Here is a 14,535-nt window from a genome sequence, read left to right on the forward strand (position 1 = left end):
GTGTATATATATATATATATATATATATATATATATATATATATATATATATATATATATATATATATATATATATATATATATATATATATATATATATATATATATATATATATATATATATATATATATATATATATATATATATATATATATATATATATGTTGTCTTCTATTTATTTTTTTTAAATTATCATTTTAATTTATTAATTTCTAGTTCATGTAAGCTTCTCTCAATGGATGTGTGTGTGAGTGGGGGCGGGGGAGGGGGATTGTTTTGTTTTGTTTTGTTTTTTTTTGCTTTGTCTTGTGTGTTTTGTGTTTCCTCTGTTTGTTATATGTTTCGGCTGGTGGTATTTTTGGAAAATAATTAATAAATATATAAATAAAATAAAAAACATGAGCGAATGGCAGAAATACAGTTGACTATTCTTGTAATATATAAGATGTTAATGTTAAAGCAAAATGTTTTTATTTATAAATATTGTTTCAAGTTGTTGTGCAGTGGGGTTTAGATAATAATGTATGGTCTACACTCCGGAGCGGAAGGTGGCGGTAATGTGCCATTAAGCTGAAAAAGAGGTATGTAGTCTTTGCGCATGCGCGTACTGATCCGTCTTCCGGTAGGCCGACCTCTCCTGGAGAGACGCCGAACATAATAGTGTTAAGTTCGCGGTAATTCCTGCTTTTATGGCGTTGTCTTTATTTCGTCTATATCTTGACAAACTACACGTTATCGATTATTATACTCGACGCGTCTCAGTAAATTTTGAAGCGTCTCAGGCTAAGTTAGCTTGTTAGTTAGCTTAGCTGGCTGGCTGCTGACAAAGAGACGCGGAAGTTGTTAACAAACATCGCTAAACAGCAAAGATGTGTGAAGTGCAAATGTTGAGAATGTTGTGGAATCATAGTAATAAAATATTTGTAGTGTTAGAAAACAGGACAGCAGAGTAGGAGGAAGTGTCAACGTCAACAACGACTGGACTTTTCAAGTTGTTACACGGAACAGGTTTGTTTACTTCTTACTCTCATGTACAAATATAATGTACAAATAGTAGAAAAATATAACGTACAAATAGTAAACATATAATGTACACTGCTTGCCTCGAAGCTAGCTTTATAGGCGAGGGCGGACCTACGTCACTTCCGCCTACCAATCCCCTAGCAACCAGACTGGCGTTGAAAACAAACCGTCGCCATTACTCTTTAACCTGTCGACCTACGCTGATTAAACCCGTCATTCTGCCTCCAAAATGCCGAAAAACGGTGTTGTTTTTGGTTGTGCTAACCACAACTGGAAACAGGGAAAACAAAGTTCGTATTTTGTTCTGCCAAAGCGTGATAAAAGCCCACAGAGACGAGACAAATGGCTCGCAGCTTTACACCGGGAAAACCAGAACGGTTCTCCACTCTGGGTTTATTGTTTTTTAAAAACCCAACTGTTAAGTGCAAATTTAAACGAAACCGGTTTTCGAAAATAGCCTATACAGGCTATAGACTATATAGTATATACCGCATGTTATTTTTGTACAACAACAACTTCAGCTGTCGAACGTTATAAGGTACAAATTCAACAAGTACAACATTAGCACGGACGGTATAGCCAAGTTGTGGTTAAGAAGGTGGATTTTTGTTCCTTATATTTACCAGAAACGAAGTGATCCGAACACACGACCCGGGACTTTGGGGGACTCCAGTGAAAACCGTCCTCGTTTTCCCGGTGTAAAGCTGCGAGCCATTTGTCTCGTCTCTGTGGGCTTTTATCACGCTTTGGCAGAACAAAATACGACCTTTGTTTTCCCTGTTTCCAGTTGTGGTTAGCACAAGCAAAAACAACACAGTTTTTCGGCATTTTGGAGGCAGAATGACGGGTTTAATCAGCGTAGGTCGACAGGTTAAAGAGTAATGGCAACGGTTTGTTTTCTTTCTTTTTTTTTTCATTTTATTTTTATTGACATCCAGCATCAGACATTCCTATCCATTACATCATATTCACATACATCTTATATCTGTTGTCTGCCCTAAATGTCCAAATGTTTTTTGTTTATATCCCAACCATACCACCCACCACCCCCCCAAAAAAGAAAGTAACAGCAAAAAAAACAACAACAAAGTAATATCTACAAATACAACAATTAAATAAACAAAAAATAAATAATACATTAATAATAATAATAATCAGAAATAAAATAATTAAAATATATATATAGACAGATACATATATATATATATACATGTACCCACACATACACATATACATACATACATACCTGTACACATAGGGAGTAGGGATGATGTTTGATAAGGAATTATCGAGTTCGAGCCTATTATCGAATCCTCTCATCGAACCGATTCCTTATCGATTCTCTTATCGAGTCCAGATAGGTTGTTGTATATGGAAAAAAACACAATATTTGGTTTAACAAAAGCTCACTTTTATTATATAATAAAAAAATAAAATCTAATAAATAAATAAATATTGACTGTTACCAACCTAAAAAAATAAAATAAAATAAATAAATATTGACTGTTGTTACCCAAAGTATATTAAGTGGGATTTTTCAGAGAAACAAATATATACAGTAACACAAAAACAACCTGTCTCTGTGATCACTATAGGTGTATAAATAATAATATAGTGTTAAATAAAATCAGTCCCTTGGGCACAAAACTGAAAATAATACAGCTCTCCAAAAAGTGCACTTCTGCTGCTATTGGACATAACTGTTTGTTATGATGCTTTGACATTTTTGCACTTTATTTCTTTATTGAAAGAACATTCTATGAAGAGAAAAGTTCTTTGCAAATGTGGTTACAATGCTAATAAATGAAAAGTTAAAGCTAAAAAAAGAAATACACTTTATTGAGTTAACATTATTTCTTTATAGGGGGAAAAATGTTATGAGCTAGAGAATATAACAACTACACTACCCAGCATGCAACGGGAGTTACGAGCATGCGCGGTAGCCCCGAAAAGTGTTGCATGTTGCCACGCTGTGAAAGTAAACGTCAAGAACTCAGCCAACACGCCTCGTCTGCATTATTTATAATTAGACAGACAACACATCCACAGTGTGATTTTGTTTTGTTTACAAGGAAAGAAAAACAAAAGTTAAAAAAGGGAGATATGTTGTATATATATGTATGTGCTGCGGTTGTTTTAAGAACATTGCGACAGCTGCCGTAAAGGAGGTGCGTTGCTATGTTTCCGGTTGGTCGTAAAAGTGTTGGTCATGTGTTTTACCCTGCAAAAATCTCTCAGTAAAGTTATTCGATGGATTATAGGTTTTGTTTTGAACTTTATTACACCTTGGAGCGCTTTTTCCCCGTCCATTGTTTTCCTGCTTTCGCTATCTGCGCCTAATGACTGAGCTACGTGACGTCATTTCTTGTGATGTCCCACGGAGCATTTCTGGTCGGGACGGGATTCGAATAAAGAATCAACTCTTTTCCTTTACTATAGTGGTCTCGATAACGGGTACCGGTTCTCAAAAAGGGATTCGAGTCCGAGGACTCTGTTCTTTTCTTATCAAACAACCGGGAAAACCGGTTTCGAGTATCATCCCTAATAGGGAGTAATCCTTCTTTTTTTTTTTTTTTGAGCAGTACAATCACTAATTCGAAAAATTAAAGTCAGGTTTATGGGGCGTGACATAATTGACCCAGTATGAAGTAAATTTTTCCAATTTATAATTAATAAAGGCAGTTATCTTCTCCATTTTATATATGTCCATTGTGATTTCCATCCATTGCTTCAAAGTTGGGCTATCCTGGGATATCCATTTCCTAGTAATGGTCTTTTTACAGGCCACCAGTAGGATATTCATTAAGTGTTTATATTTCTTCAGCCAGTCCTGAGGTACATGTCCAAAAAACAAAGTTTTACTTTCAAGGGGTATTTCACGTTTGAAAATATCCTGTAGAGCTTGGTGTATCTCTTTCCGGTAGTCCTTTATGATGGAGCAGTCCCACAAAACATGGTGGTGGTTTGCATTTGAATTCCCACAATTTCTCCAACAGGCAGGGGAGTTGTTATCATAGTGAGACTTCTGAGAAGGTGGAATAAAAAATCTGATCAAACTTTTCCAGCCAAACTCCCTCCACTTGGGTGAGCTGGTACAAGTCCATTGATATTTCCATATTATTGTCCATTCTTCCTCAGATATAGTTATCCCTCCTTCCTTCTCCCATTTTATTTTAATATATGAAGTTGAATATGGTTTCATATTCAACAGACCCTTATACAAGCATGAAATACTTCTATCAATAGTTTCTGAATTGTAGGCTTTTGTAAACAATTCAATCAAACATATACTCGTCTTTGTGACACTTTTCACCTTCATATTAACAAAATGTCGCAACTGCAAATATCGATAGAAGTCTTGGTTTTCTAATATATATGTCCTTTTAATAGTTTCAAAACTATGCATTTTTTCATCTTTCATTACACTACATAAAGCTGTTGTACCCTTAGATATCCAGTCCTTAAATCTTGAGTCTAATTTATTAGGTGTAAACTCTGTATCATAGGCACACCATTTAAGAACTGCAATATCACTCTCGAGTTTGTATTCCTTTATAATCATTTTCCACACTTTAAGGGTCCATTTCACCCATGGGTTATCAGTGTTATTTATGTGGGTCTGTAAATTGCTATCCGCCAGGATTGCTTGTATGGGGATGGAGGGCATTTCTTCTTCAATAATTTTCCATTGAGCAATGTATGACGGGTTGCACCAGCATATCACTGCTCTCATCTGGGCTGCAAAATAATAATCTCGGAGGCAAGGTAAACCCCATCCTCCCTTTTGTTTGACCAATTGTAAAGTTTTGAGACGAACTCTTGGCCTTTTACTTTGCCATATATACCTTGATAGCATTTTGTCCCATTCATTGAATTGGTTTTGGTTAATCTCTATTGGCAGGGTTTGAAATAGGTACAGCAATCTTGGCAGTACATTCATTTTGATGGAATCAATTCTAGAACTAAGGCTAAAAAAAGGAATTAAGTTCCATCTTGCTATGTCATCTTTTATTTTTTTATGTATGGGTAGATAATTGTATTCTGATCATTTTGTTAGATCTTTTGGCAAATTAATGCCCAGGTATTTAAAAGACTCTGTTTGCCATATCAAAGGGTAACTACTTCTGATTCCCCCGGTGGGTTATAATTATATGAGAGTAGATGGGTTTTACCTATATTGATTTTATATCCTGATAGTTGACCATACAGTTGAAATGATTGCATTAATTTAGGGAGCGAGTATGTTGGGTGTCCGATGTAGACCAAAATGTCATCCGCATAGCAGGCCAATTTATACTCTCTTCCTTTCATCATGATTCCCTTAATATCTTCATTTTGTCTGATGGACTGAGCTAATGGCTCCAGATATAATGCAAAGAGTAATGGTGACCATGCACATCCCTGTCTAGAGCCCCTTTCTAGGGTAAAACTGTTTGATAAATATCCATTGACTTTAATCCTAGCAGTAGGATTGTTATATAGTGCCTGTATAGTTTTAATGATTGTATCCTGAAAGCCGAATTTATGTAGAACTCTGTAAAGAAAATTCCAATTAACCGAATCAAAGGCCTTTTCAGCATCCACACTTATAACAATTGCTTCAATGTTTTTTCTTTGTATATGATCCATAATATGTAGTGTCTTTCTTATATTGTCTTGTCGTTGATGTATAAAACCTGTTTGATCATTATGTATCAATATAGGTAAGAAATGTTCTAATCGTTTGGCCATAATGGAAGTAAATAATTTAGAATCTACATTGAGAACCGATATTGGCCTGTAAGATCCACATTCAATTATATCCTTGCCTTCTTTTGGTATAGCTGAGATAATTGCCTCTCTCCAACTAAGTGGCGTTTGTGCCTTTTTTAAGACCCAATTCAATGTGGGGAGTAAAACAGGTATTCATTCTTTTTTAAATTCCTTATACCACTCTGCCGTGTAACCGTCTGATTCTGGCGATTTACTTAGTTTAAGCCTATTAATTGCAACTTTTAATTCATTTTCAGTTATTTCTGCAGATATTGTTTGGTTTTGTTTTTCATCTAAAATAGGTAAATCCAGGGAGTTCAGGAAGCTGTCAATTTGGGTTATGCTCCTACTAGAGACCTCAGAGTATAAAGTTTTATAAAAATGTTCGAAGGCTTCCTGAATTTCGTTTGGTTTAGTTTTTATCTCTTTTGTTCTTGGATCCCTGATTTTATGAATTGTGTTTTCCGCTATCTTTTTTTTTAGTTTCCAGGCCAATATTTTCATAGACTTAGAGCCACTTTCATAGTGTCTCTGTTTCAAGAACATTAGATTTTTTTGTATTTCTTGTGTGGCCAAACTGTTAATTTCATTCCTAGTATTTCTTATTTCCCTTAATGTATCCTGTGCCAAATCTAGTCTGTGTTTTCTTTCTAATTCTTTTAGTTTTTTTATTAAGTCATTTGATTTTGTATTCTCATTTTTTTTCTTAAATGAAGATATTGCTATGATTTTCCCTCTTAAAACAGCCTTCAGGGTGTCCCATAACATGGGAGGCGAAACCTCTCCTGTGTCATTGAACTCCAAGAAGAGATTAATTTCAGATTTAATTTGTGTTTTAAATGATAGGTCATTCAGCAGACTTGAGTTTAGTTTCCATGTATTATTTTTTGCCCTCAGATTAAAGTCAATAGATAGGTATATAGGTGCATGGTCACTTAAATCTATCGTCCCAATTTCACAGGTACATATTTTATCTTTATCCTTTCCAAATGTTAGAAAATAATCTATTCTTGTATAAAGACAGTGTGGCGCAGAGAAATAAGTATAATCCCTTCTGTCTGGAAAAAAGTCTCGCCATATGTCAATTAAGCCTACTTCCTCAAAAAGTGTGTTTACTTTCTTATAAAGGGGTTTAACGTTATGTATTTTTGTACTAGATGAATCCAATTTTGGCTGTAGATGTATATTTAAATCCCCACCACAAATCAAAAAACCTTCGGTTTCCGTTACCATAATATTGGTGATTTTTTGGAAGAAATTAATATCACTTCCAGGGGGTGCATAGACATTCAGTAAGGTGATTGGGTTCCCATCTATCTTTCCCTTTACTAAAATAAATCTACCCTCCTTATCACCAAATTCCAGTACTTTTTCAAAATTTAGATTTTTTGAGATGAGAATTGCAACTCCTCTCCTATGTCCTAATTTATATGACGAAAAAAACAAATGAGTGAAGCCCAGTCTCTTTAGTTTTACATGCTCCTTGTCAGTTAAATGTGTCTCCTGCAAATATACTCTGTGGGCTTGTTCTGTCCTCACCTTTGATAATATTTTATTGCGTTTAATTGGGTTCAATCAGATTCAGGAGGAACAGTGTGGTTTTCGTCCTGGTCGTGGAACTGTGGACCAGCTCTATACTCTCGGCAGGGTCCTTGAGGGTGCATGGGAGTTTGCCCAACCAGTCTACATGTGTTTTGTGGACTTGGAGAAGGCATTCGACCGTGTCCCTCGGGAAGTCCTGTGGGGAGTGCTCAGAGAGTATGGGGTATCGGACTGTCTGATTGTGGTGGTCCGCTCCCTGTATGATCAGTGCCAGAGTTTGGTCCGCATTGCCGGCAGTAAGTCGGACACGTTTCCAGTGAGAGTTGGACTCCGCCAAGGCTGCCCTTTGTCACCCATTCTGTTCATAACTTTTATGGACAGAATTTCTAGGCGCAGTCAAGGCGTTGAGGGGATCTGGTTTGGTGGCTGCAGGATTAGGTCTCTGCTTTTTGCAGATGATGTGGTCCTGATGGCTTCATCTGGTCAGGATCTTCAGCTCTCGCTGGATCGGTTTGCAGCTGAGTGTGAAGCGACTGGGATGAGAATCAGCACCTCCAAGTCCGAATCCATGGTTCTCGCCCGGAAAAGGGTGGAGTGCCATCTCCGGGTTGCGGAGGAGACCCTGCCCCAAGTGGAGGAGTTCAAGTACCTTGGAGTCTTGTTCACGAGTGAGGGAAGAGTGGATCGTGAGATCGACAGGCGGATCGGTGCGGCGTCTTCAGTAATGCGGACACTGTATCGATCCGTTGTGGTGAAGAAGGAGCTGAGCCGGAAGGCAAAGCTCTCAATTTACCGGTCGATCTACGTTCCCATCCTCACCTATGGTCATGAGCTTTGGGTTATGACCGAAAGGACAAGATCACGGGTACAAGCGGCCGAAATGAGTTTCCTCCGCCGGGTGGCGGGTCTCTCCCTTAGAGATAGGGTGAGAAGCTCTGCCATCCGGGAGGAGCTCAAAGTAAAGCCGCTGCTCCTCCACATGGAGAGGAGCCAGATGAGGTGGTTCGGGCATCTGGTCAGGATGCCACCCGAACGCCTCCCTAGGGAGGTGTTTAGGGCACGTCCGACCGGTAGGAGGCCACGGGGAAGACCCAGGACACGTTGGGAAGACTATGTCTCCCGGCTGGCCTGGGAACGCCTCGGGATCCCCCGGGAGGAGCTGGACGAAGTGGCTGGGGAGAGGGAAGTCTGGGCTTCCCTGCTTAAGCTGCTGCCCCCGCGACCCGACCTCGGATAAGCGGAAGAAGATGGATGGATGGATGGGTTCAATAGCCCATTAACATTAAACGATACACATTTTACTTTGTCACTAACCATATGTATTTACTTGTAAGTATACCAATAAAATATTCAAAATGAAACCTAGCAAGTCTACTCCCATAACGAAAAAATTGAAATAGCAAATAAAACAAAGCAAAATAACTAAAAAAAATGGAAAAAGAACAGAAGAAAAAAGAAAAGTGTAGTTCCAAGGCAGGGGTCTCTAATAGATGACCCTGAGTTAAGCTAGATAAAACGTCTAGCTGTGGGGGAAATCCTCTCCCAACTATGGGCTGAGGGCCCCCATCATGGCACTTGGTAGAAAGAGAAAAAAAATCTCTGTTCATTACATAGATACATCCCTCATTTGTATTTTTTCTCATCTCGCTGGGGTTATTATATAAACGCAAATGTCATAGAATGAATTCAAAGTCACCTGTTTTGGTTCTGTTCATCTTACCAGCACTTTAAGACGTCAGTCAAAATGAACAGGTCCTCCGGAGAAGGCGATGATTATCTTCTGTAGGCTTGCAGTCTCTCCTTGATGCTTTTCTCTGGCTCCTCACCTGTCCCCTCCCGGCTCCTTCCTCCCATGGTCTCCCAGGCGGAGCGGGACAGCTGATCCAGCAGGCTCTCTCTCGGCGTAATCACGCTGACTGGCAGTCCTCTGTCCTTCATGTCTTTTGTCGCCTCCTTTGCTGTCCGGTACAGCTGCGTGCCGTCCTCATAAAACACTCGTAATTTGGCCGGGAACGGAGTCTGGAAGCGGATGTTTCTTTGCTTTAACACTCGCTTGGCTTCAGCATATTCTTTCCTCTTTTGCAGGACTGCTGGGGGGTAATCCTGGTCAAAGTATATTTGTCTCCCGTTCAGAAAAATCTTCTTCTTTCCCCAGGCTTTACGTATGACATCTTCTTTCATCCTGTAGCGGAGGAATTTGACTATGGGTGAGGGCGGACCTACGTCACTTCCGCCTACCAATCCCCTAGCAACCGGGAATTCGTTGAAAACAAACCAGCTCACAGCGAACACAGCATTGACAGAAAAAGCATTTAACGAGCGTTGTGGCTCGGAAGTCGGCGTTAAATCCTTCATTTACCCATTTTTACTTATTCGCATATCATGTGAAAAAACGAAAATGTATTATTTGCGTCAGACTCGTCTCAGTGAACTTTAAAGCTTCTCAGGCTTAGCTTAGCTTGCTAGTTAGCTTAGCCTGCGCGCTACTAAGAAAGAGACGCGGAAGTTATCAACAACAAGATCAAGTGTTAGTGTATAAAATATTGAGAGTAATAAGGAATAAGGAAAAAACCATATATAAGTCGCACTGTAGTATAAGTCGCATTTTTTGGGGAAATGTATTTGATAAAAGCCAACAGCAAGAATAGACATTTGAAAGGCAATTTAAAATGTCTAAAGAATAGTGAACAACAGGCTGAATAAGTGTACGTTATATGAGGCATAAATAACCAACTGGTATGTTAACGTAACATATTATGGTAAGAGTCATTCAAATAACTATAACATATAGAACATGCTATACGTTTACCAAACAATCTGTCACTCCTAATCGCTAAATCCCATGAAATCTTATACGTCTAGTCCAGGGGTGGGCAATTAATTTTTACCGGGGGCCGCATGAGCAACCCGAGCACTGCTGGAGGGCCACATCGACAATATTTCAATTAAATTTTGCTCAATATTATTTTTTATATATACCGTAAGATAAATAATAATAATAATAATAATTAATAATAATAGTAATACTTCAACATAGTGTGTGTAACAGCATTCCATGACTAATATAAATAAATTAACATTAATAATAAATGACAGTAAAATAAGCACACGTATGACTGAGGAGTCATAGTGTGACTTTGTGTGGTGTTTGAGTTGTCCGACTTTTTGTGTGGCCATAAACGCACCAGTGGTTTAGTGCTATGCGTGTTGGTGACAGATGACAAGTTGGTTTTGACCTGGTTTGTACGGCAGAAAATGACTAGTTTTTCCAGATAGAATTGTTTTACTCATGTTTTTGGTGTGGTTATATCCGAATATAAACAGTTTTGCTCAATAAAGTGATGGATATAATTCCTGTCCTCGAAGCATCTCGATAGACGTTACAATAATTGAACGGTGTTCAATTGAACGGTGTTGACGAACACCGTTAGGGCCGCTTGTTGTCACTGTCACTCAGAGTTGCATTGCAAAATTACATAGAATAAATATGTTTATTTTGTTTAGAATTCAGATGGGATTTGATTTGGTGCGCGGCGTATATTTGCTGCGCGCAGCGGACGTTTGAGCAGTGCGCAATTGCGCAGGCGCGCACCTTAGAGGGAACGTTGCTTGGCAGTCCATGTCTTGTTGAAAACACGCCATTCTTCATCAACTTTTCTCTTTTTAGCGTCTCGGGTGTAAACCGTGCATCACTTGTCGCTGCATGTGCACCTTCACTCGCAGGTTACACACGGACACACGCCCATAAATAATACTTTTCAAAATAAAAGCAGCACAGTTGTATTGCGCGCACGACATAGATGTTTTTTCAACTTTATTTTGTGATTGCAGCTGTTCACATTCACTCACAATCACACACACGCATACGTCCACACGGAAGTAATACAAATAACGATTTTCAAAACAAAAGCAGCACCGTTGTATTGCACACTCGACATAGATACTTTTTTTAATTTATTTTGTAATTTATAATTGGCCTCACGCGGGCCGGACAAGGACGCACAAAGGGCCGCAGAATGCCCAGGTCTGGTCTAGTCTCTTACGTGAATGAGATAAATAATATTATTTGATATTTTACGCTAATGTGTTAATTTCACACATAAGTCGCTCCTGAGTATAAGTCGCACCCCCGGCCAAACTATGAAAAAAAATGCGACTTATAGTCCAAAAAATACGGTATTCTAACAAGTACCGTATGTCGTATTTGACTGAGCAAAGCTGGACTTTTCTAAAGCATGTGTTTGTTTTCTCGTGTCCTGCAGACGTCTGTGGAAAAACATCTTCTCCCTGAGCAGCAGGAGCGATCCTCTAAGATGGAGCAGGAGCCACAGCCACCCCACATTAAAAAGGAAGAGGAGGAGCTACAGCTCCCTCAAATTAAAGCAGAAGAGGAGCCGCACCACTGCCATATCAATAAAGAGTATGGGCCACAACTCTCTCACTTTAAAAAGGAAAAAGAGGAGGAACTACAGCCCCCTCAAATTAAAGCAGAAGAGGAGCCGCAGCACTGCCATATCAAAAGGGAATACGGGCCACAACTCTCTCACTTTAAAAAGGAAAAAGAGGAGGAACTCACCCCAGAATTTAAAAGGGAAGACGACAAGCACCAAATTAAAGAAGAGGAGGAGTCACCGGCCCCTCAGATCAAAGTAGAAGAGGCGAAACCAGAGCCACCTTGCTTTAAAGAGAAAGGGTTAACAAAGAAGAGGATGAGCCACAGCCCCTGCACACTAAAGAGGAAGAGGAGGAGCCACAAAGGCGGAAGTAAGAAGAAGGGAGAGGCGGAGCTTCCAGCTGATGGAGACCACCATCTCTTAGCTCCACTCTCAGGTAGTGAGGACACCACCTATGATGATGATGATGACTGTAAATATAAAACATGTTCTTACTGTCATAAACCTTTCAATAAGCCCAGTCATCTCAAAATACACCTGAGAACGCACACTGGAGAGAAACCCTTCGTCTGCTCCATTTGCAGCAAAGGCTTCTCCCAAAAAGGAAACTTGACAACCCACAGCAAAATACACACCGGTGAGAAACCCTACATCTGTTCAGTCTGTGGTAAAGGTTTCGTCCAAAGCAGCGTTTTGAAAGCGCACATGAAAATACACACCGGAGACCAACCGTTCTCGTGCTCGGTGTGTAGTAAGAGGTTCTCCCAGAAAGCAGGTCTGGTCAAACACACCAGTGTTCACAGCGAGGAAAAAAACTTTACATGTTCGGTCTGTGGTAAAGGCTACGTCCAAAAGTGTGACTTGAAAAAACACGTGAAAACGCACACCGGGGACAAACCTTTCAAATGCCTCGTCTGCGCTAAAGGTTTTGTACAAAAAGGTGATCTGAAATTACACATGAGGACGCACACGGGAGACAAACCCTTCGCCTGCTTCGTTTGCGGCAAAAGGTTCTCCCAGAAAGGAAATTTGATGGCGCACGCCAGAATGCACACCGGGGAAAAACCATTCACGTGTTCATTCTGCGGCAGAGGTTTTGCACAAAACTGCGATTTGAAAGTGCACACCAGAATACACACCGGTGAGAAAGTGCTGAGTTGCAGCGTGTGTGACGAAACGTTCTCCAGTAAGTACCAGTTTAAGAAACACGGGTGTGCTGGTGGGAAATGCACTGTCGAAACTTTGACTTGCTAACATCAAGACTTGTGGTTTTATTTCAGGCAAGAGTGTGCATTAATATACAAAACCCGTTTCCATATGAGTTGGGAAATGGTGTTAGATGTAAATATAAACGGAATACAATGATTTGCAAATCATTTTCAAGCCATATTCAGTTGAATATGCTACAAAGACAACATATTTGATGTTCAAACTCATAAACATCTTTTTTTGTTGCAAATAACCATTAACTTTAGAATTTGATGGCAGCAACACGTGACAAAGAAGTTGGGAAAAGTGGCAATAAATACTGATAAAGTCATCAAACACTTATTGGGAACATCCCACAGGTGTGCAGGCTAATTGGGAACAGGTGGGTGCCATGATTGGGTATAAAAGTAGATTCCATGAAATGCTCAGTCATTCACAAACAAGGACGGGGCGAGGGTCACCACTTTGTCAACAAACGCCTGAGCAAATTGTTGCACAGTTTAAGAAAACCCTTTCTCGACCAGCTATTGCAAGGAATTTCACCATCTACGCTCCGTCATATCATCAAAGGCTTCAGAGAATGTGGAGAAATCACTGCACGTAAGCCGCTAAGCCCGTGACCTTCCATCCCTCAGGCTGCACCGCATCAACAAGCCACATCGGCGTGTAAAGGATATCACCACATGGGCTCGGGAACACCTCAGAAACCCACTGTCAGTAACCACAGTTGGTCGCTACATCTGTAAGTGCACGTTAAAACTATCCTATGGCGTTGATCCAGATTTGAAAGGACTGTTGGCGTCGATATCAGAGCACAGTCAAAGAGGCAAAAAGAGAACATTTGGCAAACATTATTGCCTCAAATAGTCTTGACCCTCGTGTTTTATTCAAAACCATTGACTCTGTTCTTAATGCCCCTCAGCCTACATGTTTGGAACCCTCCTCTGAATTGTGCGATGCCTTTTTAAAGTATTTTATTGATAAGATGGCCACAACGAGGGCTCTCATCGCTGTTCCGACCTCTGGCCCTTCTGTCCCGTTTAACTACTCTGCTGTTTTTAATCAGTTTGAGCAAGTGACTCTGCGGCAGTTACAAGAGTTAACCAATCCTATGAAGCCCTCAGGTTCCCCCCATGATGCTGTCCCTCCTACATTTTTTAAAGAAGTGTTTCCTTGCACAGGGCAGCCTGTTCTTAACATTTGAAATAGCAGTCTGTTTTCTGGCGTGGTTCCTACCAGTTTTAAACACGCCGTGGTTCAACCGCTTTTAAAGGAACCTGGGGCCGTACTTATCAAGCTTCTTAGAGTGCCATTTTACACTTAAGTCCTGAGAATTTGCGAAATGTAGTCCTACTCTCAAACTTCAGAATAAAAGCTTTTTATCAACGTTCTTAAGTCTAAGAATCACTCCCACTCTCCACGATATTTAAGAGACCTTCAGAGGTGTCTTAAGTGGTTAGGAGTTGCCAGCAGGGGATGGCACTGAGGCGAGAGAGACGTGCGCGAACGTTCAGGGAACGGAACAATGTTTTTTTTTTTTGATGACGAGCAGCTGATCAAACCGTATCGTTTAGACAGAGCGGATATTATTTTTGTCACAGATTTAATACTTTT

At 39.8% G+C, this 14,535-nt stretch overlaps 1 protein-coding gene across 2 annotated transcripts; it reads left to right on the plus strand.

The window, feature by feature from the left end:
* The first annotated feature begins 261 nt into the window (after window positions 1-261).
* On the plus strand, window positions 262-14,334 carry LOC133632153 (zinc finger protein OZF-like). 2 transcript variants are annotated; one of them, XM_062024423.1, is made up of 3 exons: window positions 262-1,009; window positions 11,581-12,148; window positions 12,229-14,334. In XM_062024423.1, exons 2-3 carry the CDS (start codon window positions 11,632-11,634, stop codon window positions 12,351-12,353), a joined length of 642 nt encoding a protein of 213 aa, XP_061880407.1. In that variant the 5' UTR covers window positions 262-1,009; window positions 11,581-11,631; the 3' UTR covers window positions 12,354-14,334. The 2 variants fall into 2 exon arrangements, with proteins under 2 accessions (XP_061880407.1, XP_061880406.1); XM_062024422.1 differs by having other exon boundaries at window positions 11,581-14,334.
* Window positions 14,335-14,535: the final 201 nt, after the last annotated feature.

The sequence above is a fragment of the Entelurus aequoreus genome, linkage group LG17 (assembly GCF_033978785.1).
Source record: "Entelurus aequoreus isolate RoL-2023_Sb linkage group LG17, RoL_Eaeq_v1.1, whole genome shotgun sequence".
Lineage (NCBI taxonomy): Eukaryota > Metazoa > Chordata > Actinopteri > Syngnathiformes > Syngnathidae > Entelurus > Entelurus aequoreus.

Bases quoted from the DNA above. Each gene is read 5' to 3' on its own strand.
- LOC133632153 (XM_062024422.1), top strand. From the start codon at position 11,632: ATGGAGCAGGAGCCACAGCCACCCCACATTAAAAAGGAAGAGGAGGAG.